At 45.4% G+C, this 17,164-nt stretch overlaps 1 protein-coding gene across 2 annotated transcripts in view; it reads left to right on the forward strand.

Annotated features, from left to right (window-relative positions):
- AGTPBP1 (ATP/GTP binding carboxypeptidase 1) overlaps positions 1–17,164 on the forward strand; it is a 185,395-nt gene that overhangs the window by 32,324 nt on the left and 135,907 nt on the right. Inside the window, exon 3 of one of the 2 annotated variants that reach the window (XM_056122523.1) lies at positions 16,374–16,504. In XM_056122523.1, coding sequence (XP_055978498.1) covers positions 16,374–16,504 — 131 coding nt within the window. Of the gene's footprint in view, positions 1–16,373; positions 16,505–17,164 lie in introns of those variants that run through there. The other variant, XM_056122524.1, reaches the window with a different exon arrangement.

A 17,164-nucleotide genomic window follows, 5' to 3' on the forward strand; every position in this document is an offset into this window, starting at 1 on the left:
TGCACACGTGTTAGTGCTGTGAAGAGGCTGCACACACGTTAGTGCTGTGCAGGGACTGCACGTGTGTTAGCGCTGCGATGGGGGCTGTACACGTGTTAGTATTGTGAAGGGGCTGATTTTGTCCTAGTACTGTGATGGGTCTGCACACGTGTTAGTGCTGTGTAGGGGTTGCACACATGTTAGTGCTATCTAGGGGCTACACACATGTTAGTGCTGAGAAAGGACTGTACACATGTTAATGCTGTGAAGGGGGTATACACTTCTTAGTGCTTAGTGACGGGGCTGCACACATGTTAGTGCTTTGAACATGGGGCTGCGTACGTGTTAGTTCTGTGAGGGAATGGGGCTGTACACATGTTAGTACTATGAGGGAATGACGCTGCACACATATTAGTACTTTGAGGGAATGAGGCTGTACACGTGTTAATGCTATGAGGGAATGGGACTGGACACATGTTAGTGCTGTGAGGGGCTGCACACATCTTGTCAGTTTTGCCTGCTGTAGGTGCACGTTTGGTGATGGTGTGGTGCTCATGCCTATGTTTGCTGGGTGTCATACTCTTGATTGCATCTTTTTAAAAAAGAAGTTTCAGTGCTCACACATACCTGGCTCCAGTTTGCTGGGAATTTCTTGGGTTGCTGGGCTCACAGCCGGCAGAGGTGTCAGGCATGCGAGAGCTGTTAGGGCAGTGATCTGCGACTGGTGACTCGGGGTCAGACTCATGCTCTCCTGTGTGCATGACCAGCATGTCGGCCTCTGCTCGCCCCATTCCATGTTTTCATCGTACCCACGTGAGTCTTTCCCTGGAGAATCCTTGTTGAGCACCTGATTGGTCTTGGGGATGAGTTAACTTGGGAGGTATCAGAAGTTGTTGGTCACCAACCTCAGCCAATCGCAGATATCTTCATATTGCAGTACTTTAGAAAATTTGCTTTTCTTATCTTACTCACACCTTTGAAACCCTGTATTATATAAATACCCTCAGCACATTTTTAAAAAAATTTTATTTATTGATAATCACCGTAAGAATAGTCACAAAGCCTCAAAGAATAGTCATAAAGTTTAAGTCTTGGTCGGTCGTACAATGATCAAACACCCATCCCTTCACCTGTGCACATTTTCCACCACCACGAACCCCGGTATACCCCCTCCCACCCTTCCCTCTGCCTGTGTGGCAGATTTCCACTTTATTCTCTCTCCGTTGATCACATTCAATATTATGACATAAGACCCATCATTATTCTTTGGAATTTTCCCCAACATTCAGACCTGCCAAAAAGACATTAGTTTGTTTTCTCTTGCTGATTATGAAGAGCATATGATGTCGTGCAGCTGCTAATGTGGCCACGTAATTTTGGATTTTTGATATTTTAGTAATAAGTCTAGAGGGATTGCTGCCAAAAGCCGCTGGGTTCTGAGATTGGTTTGTGTGCCGCACATGGTTGTTCAGGAGCAGGAGGAGGCATTCGTGGGTGGCATCTCGGGGCCTTGTAAGGGCTGGAAGCAGGGCCGGTTCCACCCCCAATCCTATGAGGCCCCATGTGCCTTGTTACTGCAGTCTCATACTTGGCTGTCCATTAGGCTCTAAAAGATGGCAGCCACCATGCCGCCACCGCCAGGGGGGAAAGGTGGAGGGACAAATACCCATCCCCTCCCGGGGTGGCATAGCACTGTAGTTTAATGCACAGTCCAGATGCATTTCGGTTGGGCATTAAGTTTTGCTCACATTTTCCCACCACCATTCAAGCCTGCCTTTCAGGGACAGACGCTAGATCATTTACTTTCCACATTGCTCACATTGCATATAGGGAAACGTTGCATGGCCGCATACGCAGCCGTGTGGTTTGGAAGAATAGTCCTGGTGCCCACATACCTGAGCCATGCTTATAGAAGCTCATGGTTGCCAAGATTCCATCTGGAGAAGGCGGGGAGACAGCACCTACCCCATCTGGGACCTCCTGGGGATATCGGCTCGGTATGGGGCCCGGAGAATTCTCCGGGTGTTGTGGTGCCCGCCGGCCAGGTTTCTTCACTGCTGTGTGTGGCAAGATCAGCAAATGGTTTTAAGAAGAACTTGTGCTATTGCTTTGAATAGAGGAACTAAAACTGATTTCTTCATACTCACCATGCTTCAGTCTCTCTTGTCTGATTATAATTCTTCATTACCACCCCATTTTTCACCTCAGGCAGCTACTGACTTGCTTTCTGCCACTGTAGGTTTGTTTGCTTTTCTCGAGTTAGTTAAATGGAGAGTTAGTTGTAAGGACATGGACCAAATTCTGTTGAAATTTATACGCAGCAATAAAACCTACTAGCTAAGTAATCCAGGAACAAAGACGGGAGGCCTTTCCCTTCCCAAGACAGTTATCAATGCTGTGGTGGTCACAGGTTGGTCCTGAATGAAGAAAATTGAGACCTAAGAAATGGGTTTGGGCCTCCGCAGCTGCTTCCAGCATGGAGCAGAGGCCGCATGCGATACTTGAACATGGGATTGATCATGGGAGACACACAAGATTGTGAGGGACACATATGAGGGGGCTGCAGGAGCCGGGGACCCTCAGCTAGCGGCATCTGCCACTCTTGGCGTGCACGAGGTCCCAAAGGGCTCAGGGACCTCAGGTCTAGGTCCTGAGGCACCAAGACCAGCCAGAGTAACTCAGTACTCCCTGCCTGGCGCCCACCCACAGGGTCACTCTGCAAGGTGGGGTGACCTTGGGACCCCATCAGGAGGGGCTGAGGGAGCCGCGTCAGGTGCCGAAAAGGTGCCTGGGAAGTGCCCCACCCTGCACAGCCTCCAGTGACAGGGTAGGTGGCCACACCTATGGGGCTCTAGCCCTGCCTCTGGGCTCTGCGGATGTGCCCGCTGCCTACTGCCTCCTGCCTGCGAGGGCACGCTCTGACTCAGAACAAGGCAGTGCAGTTGGACATGGCGCTCTTGGCTTCAGGAGGCCCCCTGGAGGCCTCAGCTTGTGCCTGATGCCCGCCTCGCCCTCTGCTCTGCCCACACTGACCCTGCACAGGCTGTGCTGCCTCCTCCCAGCCCTCAGGTGCCCATGGCGGCCAGCAAGAGGAGCGCCTGGAGCCCGTCACATGTCACCACTGATGTCACTGTGTCATCTGTGGCTTCATGAGTCACCCATACATGTGTGTCCCTCACGATCTCATGTGTCTCCTGTGATCGATCCCAGGTACAAGTATTGCATTAATCATGTATATATCACCTGTGATCTCACACAAATGTCACCTGTGGCATGTGATCCCATGTGTGATCCCATGTGTCACCTGTGGTCTTGTACAGGCATCGCCTATGGTATCGTATACATGTGTAATCTGATTATACATGGGTCTCATACGTGTGTCACTGTGATGTGCATGTGTCATCTGTGTTCTTGTACATGTGAGTCACCTGTTTCTACAGAAGCTCACCTGTGGTCTCATGTATATGTGTGTCATTTGTGTCTCTATACATGTGTCACATCCCTCTCGGAGAGCCTGGCAGGCTACCAAGAGTATCCTGCCTGCATGGCAGAGCCTGGCAAGCTCCCTGTGGCTTATTTGATATGCCAAATACAGTAACAATAAGTCTCACAATGGAGTCGTTACTGGCGCCTGCTCAAGCAAATTGATGAACACCGGGAGGACAGTGCTACAGTGCAGTTAAATGGAACCATGTCATATGCTTTTGGAGGCTGTGGGTCTGATTTCTTTTGCTCAGCACAGGAATGGGATTGTTGGATCACATGTTAGATTTTTGTTACTTTTAGGAAATTGCCAGCAATGTTTTTTTCTCAAATATGTCATCTTAATATTTCTGTATCCCTCCTAGCACATATGAGAGTTTTGTTCATATGTTATTTATTTATTTTAGCACGTATGAGAGTTTTGCTTACATATTATTTATTTATTTTGGGAGAGGGCCACAGCCAATGGTTCTCAAGACTTCAGTCTCTGCACTCAGGGATCACTCTTGGCAGGGCTCTGGGGATCATTTGGGGTGCCAGGAATTGAATCCGGGTTGACTGTGTGCAAGCAAGTGCCCTCCCTGCTGTACTAGTGCTCTGGCACTGAGAGTTCTATTTGCACATGTTCTGTGTTAGGTCCCACCATCGTTTATGTTTGATGTGACCATTCTTTTAAATTTATTTATTTATTTATTTACCACATTGGGGGTGCTCAGGCCTGAACTCATGGCTCTGTGCTCAGACATCACTCCTGGTGGGGCTCCGAGGATGGGTCTCCGAGGCTTGATCTGGGGCTGGCCATGTGCGTGGAAAGTGCCCACCTGCGTTGCACCCACTCTGCTGTTCCCAGCTAATGAATTCTTCAGTTCTTAAGATTGTTGCTCTAAAGTAATGGTCATCCTAATAGGGTCATATTGACACCTCAATTTAATCGTAATTTGTGTATTTCTTTAATCTCTAATGATGTTGAACATCTTTTTCACATTTTTATTTGCATTCAGTGTACCTTTTTTTTATTGCCACATATGGCAGTGCTCAGGGACTACGTCTGATTTGGTGCTCGGGGATCACTACTGGCTATGTTAGGGGAACAGTTTGTGGTACTGGGCCCGCCCTCCTGCTTGCAAAGCATGCACTCCTGACCACTGTGCTGTCTACCATTCACTGTATTATGATCACAGTGTCCTCAGAGTTTCCAAGTTTTTGAATTTCTCTCTGAGCTCTGGATGTGCCCTTTACCCCCAAGATAAGAAGCTGTTATGTCCTGCAAGGTGTCCCAGAATCAGGAACATGATTATGATGATTTTAGTTTCTAGAATGAGAAGGAAAAATTTTGATCATCAAACTTTTATAACTTAAAATTTTTAATAGGGTTAGAGGAACCTTTCACTTCCAAAAAGAAATAAAGAGGGTTGGGTTAGTGCGGTGCTTGCTTTGTGCACAGCCTCCGCAGAATTGATCCCAAGCACCCATACGGTCTCCTGAGCACTACCAGGAGTGATCCCTGAGTGCAGAGCCGGGACTAAGCCCTAAGCACTGCTGGATGTGCCCCCCAAAATCCAATAGAAAAAAAACACTAAATGATGACTTGGACTTACGTCTAGGATTCCATATTAATTCACAGTGATTCACTCATTATTTGTGCACATTAAGAGGGCTTTATTTTTTATTTATTTATTTTTTTGCTCCTTGGGTCACACTTGGCAATGCACAGGGGTTACTCCTGGCTCTGTACTCAGGAATTATCCCATACGTGCTCAGGGGACCGTATGAGATGCTGGGAATTGAACTCAGGTCGGCTGCGTGCAAGGCAAAGACCCTACCCGCTGTGTTATTGCTCCAGCCCCAAGAGGGCTTTAAAAGTCTTGTGCATTTGTTGTCTTAAAATGGGGGAAAAGTTCTGGATTATTTACTTCTAGGTTTATCCCCATCTAGTGTTCTCTGTTGTGTGCTCATGAAATAGGAATCTATTTTCTAAAGATAAGTCCGACTTGTTCGGAGTTTGGGAATTGGAGTTTTTCAGGAGCCAGGTCTGTGGTAGCTGGAGTTTCCTCATAGATTCTCATTGCTAAAACCCAACGTGAACAGTTAAACTGATTATAGCCAGCAGGAAGGCTGTTCATAACAGTCTTCACAAGCTATTCACTATTGCAATTGATACATTAGGTCCATTTTTAGGTACCTACAATGTCTGAGAACTTTAATATAAAGTTATATTAAATATAACATGCCAAACACAGTAACAACAAAGTCTCCAATGGAGACGTTACTGGGCCCGCTCAAGCAAATAGACGATCAACGGGAGGGCCTTTACCTTTACCTTTATATATGTTAATATATTATCAAATATAAATATCTGCACTGCACTATCCTCCCGTTGTTCATTGATTTGCTCGAGCGGGCACCAGTCACGTTTCACAACAAATTGGGAGACTTGTTGTTACTGCTTTTGGCATATCGAATATGTCACGGGTAGTTTGCCAGGCTTTGCTGTGCAGGCGAGATCTTGGTAGCTTGCCGGGCTTTCTGAGAGGGGCAGAGGAATTGAACTTGGGTCGCCGCTTGCAAGGCAAATGCCCTACCCCTTGTGCTTATCGCTCCAGCCCATAAATATCTAACTTCAATAATAATTGCAGGTTTTGTCAGCAAGGTTGTTTTGGACAGCATACAGAACTAAGTAAGAAATTTACATCTATGTGATTAGAGAGCTGTCTATGTTAAAGACCTTACACCGAACAATGCAGATATTAAGAAAATCTATTTTTTTAAGCCATTCAGCATGTGTTTTCAAAGTATAATGCAGTTGTAAGACAACACTGTAGTTTATGTATTTTATATATTAAAGCATGTGTTAAGCCACCGGGCTACAGTACTCGGGTAGGGCTTTTGCCTTGCGCGGGCCAATGCAGTTGGATTCTGGTACCCCATGGGCCCCCCAACCCCCAGAGATGATCCCTGAGCACAGAGCTGGAGTAACCCCTAAGCACTGCCGGGTGTGACCCCAAACAGCCTCCTACCCCCAATGTAGTACTCAAAAGGCCTAGAGTTTTTATTTAAAACCCAGCTAACATGTCTTTTCTGTTATTTCCTTCAAATCTGATCATGGATAGGGCCGCCGGGAGCACACTGATGAGGGTCTCTAGGCAGGCCTGCCCCTCCTGCTTCTGAGATCTGGCCTACTCAGCCCATGGGCCCGTCCGCTGTGTGCCCTCCTGTGAGCCCCGGCCCCTAACAGTCCCCATCCCCAGTCTCGGAGCCGGGCCGGGCTCGAGGCCACAACTGCAAACGGGCGAGGGTGGGCGGGCAGAGCTGCAGTGTGGCAGGCACCGGGCGGGGCACCGCGCACCCCGCTCCAGTGTTCTCCCGGCCAGCACTGTGCTCCGGGCTCCAGTGCTCCTCTGGTCCTGCTGCACACTTCTACAGTGCTCTCCCAGACTCAGCGCTGTGCTCCTGGCTACAGTGCTCTCTCGGGCCCAGCTCCACGCCCGAGCTCTGCAATGCCTCAGCCTCTGGCTGCAGGAGGTCAGGCAGATGGCAGGCCATCTTGCAGGATAGTTTACTGACGGAATCTGGTCTGAGAATCGGACTCACATTTTTATAGCCAATATTTGTCCTTTTCTTCCATATAAGTTATGTAGTTTTATATTAAGGCCTATGCCTCATTCTAATTTACTTTTTCTATATCGTGTGAGATAAGTTTAGGGGTGTATGCATGTGTGTGTGTGTGTTGTGTGTGTCTGTCTGTGTTGGGATGTACATTTGTTCCAGCACCACTTTCAGAAGTACTTTCCTTTCCTCGCTGAATTATCTTACATATCTTTTTAAAATTTATTTATTTATTTATTGAATCATTGTGAGATACAGTTACAAAGCTTTCATGTTTGAGTTTCAGTTATACAATGATCAAACATCCATCCCTTCACCAGTACACATTTTCCACCTCTAATGTCCCCAGAATCCCTCCCCTATCCCACCTCTCCCCCTGTTAAAAATCAGTTGTCCTTGTGTTTGGGGGTGGGGTGGGGTGTCTCTTTTTGATTCTGTCTGTCCTCTGATCTAGTTGTCGGTCTTAGTGGCAGTTCTGCAATGCTCAGGTCATCGTAGCTTTGCAAGGAGACTCAGAAGACTTGGCTCTTACTAACGACTTTTCTTCAGTGTCTGCCTGTTTTAGGTCTTTGCCTGTTCCACTGAATTTAGCATGAGTTTGACAGTTTCACACTCCTACTGGGATTTTGAGATCATTGCCGTGATTGCGTGGATCAGGTTGAGAATAATTGGCAGCTGAGTGTTGAGTCTTGGACATGGTGGGACTCTTTTCTGTTCATGGTCTTGAACTTCTTTCAGCATATTTTGTAGTGAACAGAGTGCTGGTCTTTCAGATTATTTCTCAAACTTATACCTACAGTTTACACAATAACTTTTTGGGGATTCACAGTAATTTGTAAGAGCATGACAGTGTTTTGAGATTTTTTTTAAAAAAGACACTGTGGGCATTCATATGAGGTTAAAATGAAGCCAAGAATGATGTTGAAACCCCGTTGAAAGGGTTCTATAAGCCTGGTTAAACTCTGTGGTGTGAAAGATAGTTATTGCGGAATGCTAGCAATTAGCTATGAACACAACTAAAATTCTACCAGGGACCAGGATGTGGTTTTGTGATATATCACATATATGCCTTATATGCAGGAGACCAAATTCCACTAGAACATGACTAGAGAAACTATTTTTAAAAGTGAGTATAGGGACTGGAGTAATAGCACAGTGAGTAGAGCATTTACCTTCCATGTGGCTGACCTGGGTTCGATGCCTGGTATTCCATATGGTCCCCCAAGCACCGTCAGAAGTAATCCCTGAGCCCAGAGCCAGGAGTAACTCCTGAATATCTCTGGGTATGACCTAAAAAGAGAAAAAAAGTGTGTATAAAGTCCTTAGCATTTAATTAACTTTAGTGAGATGATTTAAAGAGCATTTTGGTAAATTATTCCTGGTGCCAGTATAAATTGATGTAGTTTTAACATTTCAATGAATTTGCTGGTTGTCTTTAAAAGTCACTAACATTGAGTGACTTTATTGTTAAAGAATTTATTGTTAAAGAAATATATATATATATTAATTATAAGAAAATACCTTTTTTGGTCACACCTGGCTAAAAGACTGCTCCCAGTGGAGTCTTTTGTGGACCAGGAGGTGTTGGGATGGAGCTGGCTGACTGCATGCAGTGCCTGTAGTCCAGACTATAGAGCATCTGTCTGTCATGAGTATTTTTAAAAAAATTTTTTTTAATTGAGTCACCATGAGATATAGTTGCAAAGCTTTCATGTTTGAGTTTCAGTCATAACAATGATGGAGCACCCATCCCTCCACCAGTGCACATTTTCCAGCACCATTGTCCTCAGTTTCCCCCCTCTTTCCCACTTCTCCTCCTGCCTCTGTGGCATTTTCCCTGTACTCACTCTCTCTCTCTACTCTTGGGCATTATGGTTTGCAATATAGATACTGAGAGCCTGTCACGTTTGGTCCTTTATCCACTTTCAGCACACATCTCCCATCCCGAACGATCCCTCCAACCATCATTGACTTTGTAATCCCTTCTCTATTCCAGCTGCCTTCTCCCCCAGCTCCTGAGGCAGGCTTTCAATTATGGAGCAATGTTCCTGGCCCTTGTCTCTACTGTCCTTGGGTGTCAGTCTGTCATGAGTATTTTTACCCAGAGTTATCACTTCACTTGTATCACTTGTCATCTTGTTGATCATCGATTTGCTCGAGCGGGCATCAGTAACGTCTCCATCCCTGTCGTATGCTAGTATAACCGTAGGATATAACCCAGAGTTATATGTTTAAATATTTAACAGTTTCTATGAAGGAATAGTGGTCATAATTTTGCTTTCATTGTTATATGTTTTGTGGTGGAGATAATAGAGTTGTATGCTCAATATTTGGAGAGAAATAATGTGATAAAGCAGAATAAAAATGGAGGAAAAAAAAGTCAAAAATTAGAAAGGAGGAGCAAACACTTAAGATAATATGCATTTTGAAAAACGTTTGAAATTCAATCTGAGATCTGTTTTAAGTCTAAATTTTTTTGCTGTTGCTCAAGCGGGCCCAGTAACGTCTCCATTGGAGACTTTGTTGTTACTGTGTTTGGCATATCGAATACTCTCGGTAGCTTGCCAGGCTCTCCGAGAGGGGCGGAGGAATCGAACTCGGGTCGGCCATGTTGGCCGCTTGTAAGGCGAACGCCCTACCCGCTGTGCTAAAATATTTTAATTTTATTGACAAAATCATCCTTATTGGCTGCATTCATTTTAAGTCTTCAGGTAAAAAAAATAATAAAGTTTAATATGAAGATGGATTCTCTCTTCTTTGGAGAACTTGCTTGGGAATTTATTGCAAAGAAAATCTCTGTGTACCATTGGAACTTTTTTAAATTCCAAGTTTTTTTTGTTTTTTGAAAATAATCCTAAACAGTAGGAAGACTGCTATGAAGCTATTGAGTGATAATGTCTTTAAAACTGTAGCACTGTAGCACTGTCTTCCCATTGTTCATCGATTTGCTCGAGTGGGCCCAGTAACGTCTCCATTGTGATACTTCTTGTTAATGTGTTTGGCATATTGAATACGTCACGGGGAGCTTTCCAGGCTTTGCCGTGTGGGCGAGATACTCTCAGTAGCTTGTTGGACTCTCCGAGAGGGGTCGAGGAATCGAATCCAGCTCTGCCGGCCGTGTGCAAGGCAAACGCCCTACCCGCTGTGCTATTGCTCCAGCCTGTCTTTTAAACATACTTTTTAAAGTTAACTTGTTTCACATTGATCATATTTTCAGCTCCACAATTTTCTTAATTATAAAATAAAACTAATAATTATAAATGATCCTCCCTAAGTTTGATTTTGGGGTAAAGCAAGGATGATGAATCCCTTTTCTGCTTTTTTTTTTAATTTAAATTTTATTCAGTCACCGTGAGGTGGTTACAAGCTTTCATGTTTGGGTTACAATCACACAATGATCAAACACCCAACCCTCCACGAGTGCACATTCCCCACCACCAATATCCCTGGCATACCATGCCCGCCCCCCTTTCCCACCCTCCCTCTGCCTGCATGGCAGACAGTATTCCCCATACTCTCTCTCTAGTTTTGGGCATTATGGTTTGCAACGCAGATACTGAGAGGCTATCATATTTGGTTCATTATCTACTTTCAGCACATATCTCCCATCCTGACCTGTTCCTCCAGCCATCATTTTCTTAGTGATCCCTTCTCTATTTCAGCTATCTTCTCCCCTTCGCTCATGAGGCAGACTTCCAGCTATGGAGCGGTTTTCCTGTCCCATGTATCTACTATCCTTAGGAGTCAGCCTCATGTTATGTTGTTTTATACTCCACAAATGAGCAAAATCCTTCTATGTCTGTCCCTCTCTTTCTGACTCATTTCACTTAGCATGATACTCTCCATGTCTGTCCATTTATAAGCAAAGTTTATGACTTCATCTCTCCTGACAGCTGCATAGTATTCCATTGAGTAGATGTACCAATGTTTCTTTAACCAGTCATCTGTTCTAGGGCACTTGGGTTGTTTCCAGATTTTGGCTATTGCGAACAGTGCTGCAATGAACATATAGGTACAGATGTCATTTCTACTGTGTTTTTTTGCATTCTCGGGATATATTCCCAGAACAAAATAGTTCAAATTGTTCATTGCTAGTTTTGGCGTCTCTCAGACTCTCCGAAGTCTGAAGATTATTCCAGGGTCAGGATGCCAGTGGCTCAGAGTTTATTATTTTTAAACATTGTCTAATTTATTTTGGGGATGATGTTGGACCTCACCTGGCTGTGGTCAGAGATTTTTCCTGGCCCTGTGCTTAGGGGTCACTCCCGATGGTGCTTGGGGTACCATATGCTGTGCTGTGTTTGAACTGGGGTTGTCTTCCTACAAGTCAGCCAGTGAACTTCTGTGTCGTCACTCTGGCCAGGAATGTAGATTTTTATTGGAGCTTTATTTTGATCCTGATAAAAGCCTATATGCTTTCATCTTATTACTTTCCTCTGACTACTTCTTTTCTCTTAGGATGTATTTACTGTATTCCATAGTTTCTGATGGTTTGTATCATCATTCTCATTTGTTTTCCGGAATTAAAAAACATTTTTTTTAATTTTCTCTTTGACCCAATGGTTTTTCAACAATATGTTTGAGATTTGTGTGGTATTCTTTTTCTGTGCTTAATAATCACCTTCATGGCATTATGGAGTGAAGAGGGACTTGATTTCTGTCTTGGCTTTCTAGCCGTTGATACTGTGTCCCATTATATAAAATAAAGGTAAGGTAAAGGTAAAGGCCCTCCCGTTGTTCATCGATTTGCTCGAGCGGGCCCAGTAACGTCTCCATTGGAGACTTTGTTGTTACTGTGTCTGGCATATCGAATACGTCACGGGGAGCTTGCCAGGCTCTGCCGTGCGGGCGAGATACTCTCGGTAGCTTGCCGGGCTCTCTGAGAGGGGCGGAGGAATTGAACTCCGGTCGACCATGTTGGCTGCGTGCAAGGCAAACACCCTACCGCTGTGCTACCGCTCCACCCCTAATATTCATATGAGAATATTTCATATGTGCTAGAAGAATGTATTTGAGAGGAAGAGCATCTAATACATGTCTGTTAGAACTTTTATTTTCTTATTTTCCCTCGTGTTCAGCTGTCCCATGATGGGAGTGGGGTATGAAATTTTGACATATTGTTATGTTGGTTTCACTGTAGGTCCTTAAATCTTCCAAGTGGTTTGTGAACCTTGCTACCTCATTGATGCACATTATCTTAAGAGTTATATCCTCTAGATTGGTCCATCTTCTAAAACTTTGTGTGCGTGTGTGTGTGTGTGTATGTGTGTTTGTGTGCATGTGTTTTGGGCCATATCCAGCTTACTCCCTAGCTCAGAGATCACTATTGGTGATGCTCAGGAAACTATATATGGTGCTGGAGATAGAACCTGGGTCAGTTGTGTGCAAGTAAATGCCTTACTTGCTGTACTATCTTTCTGGCTCCAACCATAATATATCTTAAGTTTTCTTCATTTAAAAAAATGTGTTACCTCTTCTTTATTGATAAGGTGTGTGGCTTGGGATTGAGGTCATTGATTCAGAACTGACCTTTCCCTTCAGCTTCTGTAGGTCTTTTGTTTGCTTCTTTCGTGTTTCCTCAGGGTATTCTGTTTCTTTCTGGTGACACCCTCAGTTTAAGGAACACAGAGTGGATTGTTGGCTTGATACCTTTCTCAGGCAGCATTGAGAGTTCTGGTGTACTTGTAGACTTGTCTGGGTTCCTTTCCTGATCTCTTGATCTGATTGAATTAATTCATTTTCTCATTATTCTTGGTGATTCTTGGCAGCCAAGTTGTTGTTTCAAATTTTGCTTATCTGAGCACTTACATAGTGCTTCCAGTTACAATACCAGTTTTGGCTAATGCTATGACTTTACTGATTTCTGGCAACCACAGATTTCTTAAATGATAGCAAGTTCGGTCTGGTACATGTGGCTGTGATTTGTGTGATGACAGCAGGGGATTTGTGTCGCCGTGCTGTGCAGCTGCTGTTGCTCTGAGGTCTGGTAGCTTGGGCGCTGGCCGGAAAGCCCAGCTGGTGGTGTCTTGCAACGGATGCAGCTTCACAGTCCACTTGACTAGGATAGTGATGGGAGGCTGTGATCATGGGCGCCCAGTTCCTGCCTCCTGGCAGGCTGCTCACTGTACGGTGGGGTTTGGCTAGGAGATGGCTGCCTGGAACCATAGTTGATAGGGGCTTCCCTCTGAGATGTGTGCCCCCTGTTCCCAGTGGATCCTGCCTGTGACCGGGACCAGGGACCCCAGTTCGTGCTGGCCACGGCTGGTTCTCAGTCTTCCTGATGAAATGACTGTGGGCACAGAACTGAATCTTTTTGGATCATGTGGGTTTGGTGCCCTCCAGCCCAGGTAGAAGATGAAGTCTGGCGTGGGGAATCTTCCTTGGTCCCTGAGACGGTGTGTGTACGTGTGGTCAGATGATCTGCAGGCTGGACTGGGCACGGTGCCCTTCTGAGTGAGGCAGGACTGTGGTGGTTGCCTGCTGGCCTGAGCTCATTCTCAGTGACTAGCCAGTCTGGGCCTTCAGTTGGTTTGCAGTCTCTGGGCTCTATATCTTTGCGTTTCCAATGCAGACTGAGTTTTGTGAGAAGCTTGAACTTTGACCGTGTTAGTGCAAGCCTGTCGAATGATTCAAGGCTACATCAGCTCTGACTGTCAAGACCTAGCTGAGACAGCAGCCCACTGATCTGCCTCCTGTCGGGGTTGGACTGCTGCCTGCCTGCTTTGTTGGCCTTAACAATTCCCTGGTCTGGTTTTGGCTGGAGTCCTCTGTGTTCATCAGCTTCTTGGCCTAGGTTGGTGTTTTTGGTCCAGCACCAGATTTCTGGACAGAATAGCTAGAATAGATTCTCTTCCCTGGAAGACTGTGCCTCCCTTCCCTCCTCACCCAGGGGAGGCACCCCTGACCTCTGCACTGTGCAGAGTTGTGACAGCCTGAGGCTGTTTTCTGCAGTGAATTTCTTCAGTGAGACCCCTTGGGGGTTGCTGGGGTACTTTCAGTTCTTACTTGCTGCTTGTGCTATCTGTGGTTGCTTGTTTTTATCCATACGATAGCCAGACGGTGCAGACCTGCGTGTGAAGAGTCCATGCCACCAAAGCAAGCCTTAATCAGATAGATAGTTTCTTTGGATTTGTTTTGTTTTAATTTGGGGCCACATGTGTTGGTGTCTGTGGGCTGCCCCTGCTCCGTGCGGGGTTTGTTCATGGTGGTGTCTGGGGAGGGTATGCTGTGTGACTCAGCTTGAGGAGTTATGTTTCTGGCTTCGATATCAGGCCTCCCAGTGCAGCTGCTAGTTCATAGAACATATAGAGGAAAGGCAGATATTCATGATACCATGGAAGGATAGAGGGAAATCTCTGGAACCTGAGAAACTCAGGTGACTCCAGTGTCTTCAGGTAGTGTGAGCCTGTACATTGTGTTTGTCTGCATGTGGGTGTGGCCCAGTAGGAAGGGAGAGACAGATGATGGAACCAGAGAAAGGATAAGCGAAAATGCGAAGACTGAGGTTAGTGCACGGCTGAGGCAACTGCTCTGGGACTCACAGTACATCAGCCAGAGGCTTTCAGAAGCACGGTACAGAGGGTGGGGTGCTTGCCTTGTACGCAGCTACCCAGTTTCAGTCCCTGGCACCCAATATGGTCCCCTGCACCCTCCAGAAGTGATCTGAACACAGAGCCAGGAGTAAGCCCTGAGCACAGCCACAGCCAAGTGTACCTGCCCGCCCCCCTTCCCCCCCCCCCACCAAAACCAAGTCAGAGCATATCACTCTCCTGTTCAAAAACTTCCCGTCTCCCTTGGAGTAGAAGCTCAAGTTGTCAGGCCTGCAGATGGCCTGCTCTCCTCTTGTGTTTGGTTTTTATTTCTGTTCAGATCTCAGCCCTCACTGTTCTCTTTAATATACTCTGGCCTCTGTGCTCCTCCTGCTCTGGCCTCAGGTCTTGGTGTGGCTTCTTTTACTGACAGGTGGAATTCTGCAGATAACTGCTGGGCTTCTTCTTCTTCTTTTCCAGGCCTTTTTCTGACTGCCCCTGTCAGTGAGGCTACCTTAAACACTCCGTTGAAGTGCAGTGCTATTCTGTTACTCTTATCCTGCTATCCCCATAGCACTTCCTACTGTCTCTGTATCATAGAGTTGGTTTTATTTTGCCTGTCATTTGTAGGTTGCTGTTCTTTGTTCTTTATAGGGAATAAGGATGAAACTATGGGTAGAGAGCTACAGGAAGAACATAGGGAATGTTAAGGTGGTGATGGGAAGATGAGAATATTTTTGTTTTATTTAATTAAATCATTCATTTTTGGTTTGAGACCATACCTGGTGTTGCTCAGGGGCTGCTTGGGACTCTACTTGGGGACTCCTCCTGGTGATGGCTTGGGGACCAAGTGATGCTGGAAATGGAGTCTGAGCCTCTTATATATAGCACATGTTCTGGCCCACTGGGTTCTCTCTCCGGCCCTTCCATTCTTCCCATCCCCTTCCATTTTGGTTGGAGGCCACATCTATCAAACCTCAGGGCTCACTTCCAGCTTTGTGTTCAGGGGACAGACCTTAGAGGATTGGGGACAGTTGGGGTGTTGGGAACCCAACCCTTAACTGTTGTACTAAGGGTTGAGTCTCTTAGTACTTCAGTATCCTAATTTTTAAAATGAGTTTGAAGCAGGGAATTAACTGAGAATGAAATGTGATAGAAGAAGGGTACCTTAGAATTTTTGTTTTTGTCTTTTTGTTTATGATTTTTCTTTGTGGGCTTTACTTGTGTGCCCAGTGCCTACTCCTGGCTCTGCCCTCAGCACTCAGGGATCATTCTGGCTCTGCACTCAGCACTCAGGGATCATTCCTCATGGTGTGTGTGGGACCACGTCCGGTGTTGAGGATAGAAATCATGTCAGCTGAATGTACTGACCCACGTCAGAGCTTTGAGGAGCACAGAAAAGGTATCCAGTGTCTTGGATTTGGAAAGTGAGCTCAGAGGGTATGGTGAAGACAGATGGACAGGATTGAAAGCATAGTTATACTCTGTATTTTTCTGAGGTAGAGTTTTCCTCACTTAAATAACTTTAGCAACATTAAATTACAAGCAGTCAGAAAATGTGATGTGTTCAAGAAACAATGTTTTTAGAAGATAATAGTTTTTTTTATACTAGTGATGTTTGTTAGTGGTGGAATTACAATTAATATTAATTTTAATTGTATTAATATTAAATGCATTTCATTGTAATTTATATTATATGTAATTAATTGTAAAGATTAATATTTTATTAATGTAAAAACAACAATAAGCTCTAATTTAGAATAATATTCTTTTTAGCCTTGCCAATAATTCTAGGATTGTGGGACTTCTGGCCCAGCTGGAGAAAATCAATCTATCAGCTGAATCTGCAGAAACAGAAACTGCCAGATATGTTACATCAAAAATTCTTCATCTGGCTCAAAGTCAAGGTATGTGTTAATTTGTGTTTGGGAGTGCTTTTCTTCTCTTGTATTCTGTCAAAGTTTTTAGTATGCTTTTTAGTTCTTTAAGAATGTTCAAGTTTTTTGTAAATGGATGTTTTTCTGTAAAAATAGAACCATACTTAAAAATGTGCCTGTCAGGGTGGCAGCCTGGGGTGGGTGTGGAGGGCAGCTGACACTGGTGGTGATGGGGATGGCGCTAGTCTACTTTCAGCATACATCTCCCATCCTTAGTGATCCGTCCAACCATCATTTCCTTTCTGGTCCCTTTACTATCCCAACTGCCTTTTCCCCCAGAGAGGTCCCCTAGGTGAGCAGTCTACATCTACAGAGACTTCTGGATTCTTTTCGTTGTCCTCCCCATGTGGTGGGGATTTGTGTTGTTTCTTCATATTGGTGTGTAGGTATGGGAACTCGGTTCCTTGGTATGGCTAAAGTACCTGTGGCTGCGTAAGCGTGGGCCTGCCTAAAATTAGCCACGCCCACTTCTGAAAAGGCCACGCCCCCACGGGGTACCTGGTGTGTGTGGGGGGCGTAAAGACTGGGTAGGGGAGAAGACGAGCACAGCTTGGGGGAAGAAGAAGAAGAGGCAGAGGCTCAGGGCTGCTTTATTCCCAGTGTCCGAGAGGACGCCTCGGGGGCTTGCAG

Source organism: Sorex fumeus, unplaced genomic scaffold (assembly GCF_029834395.1).
Source record: "Sorex fumeus unplaced genomic scaffold, SorFum_2.1 ptg000046l, whole genome shotgun sequence".
In the NCBI taxonomy this organism is placed as follows: Eukaryota; Metazoa; Chordata; class Mammalia; order Eulipotyphla; family Soricidae; genus Sorex; species Sorex fumeus.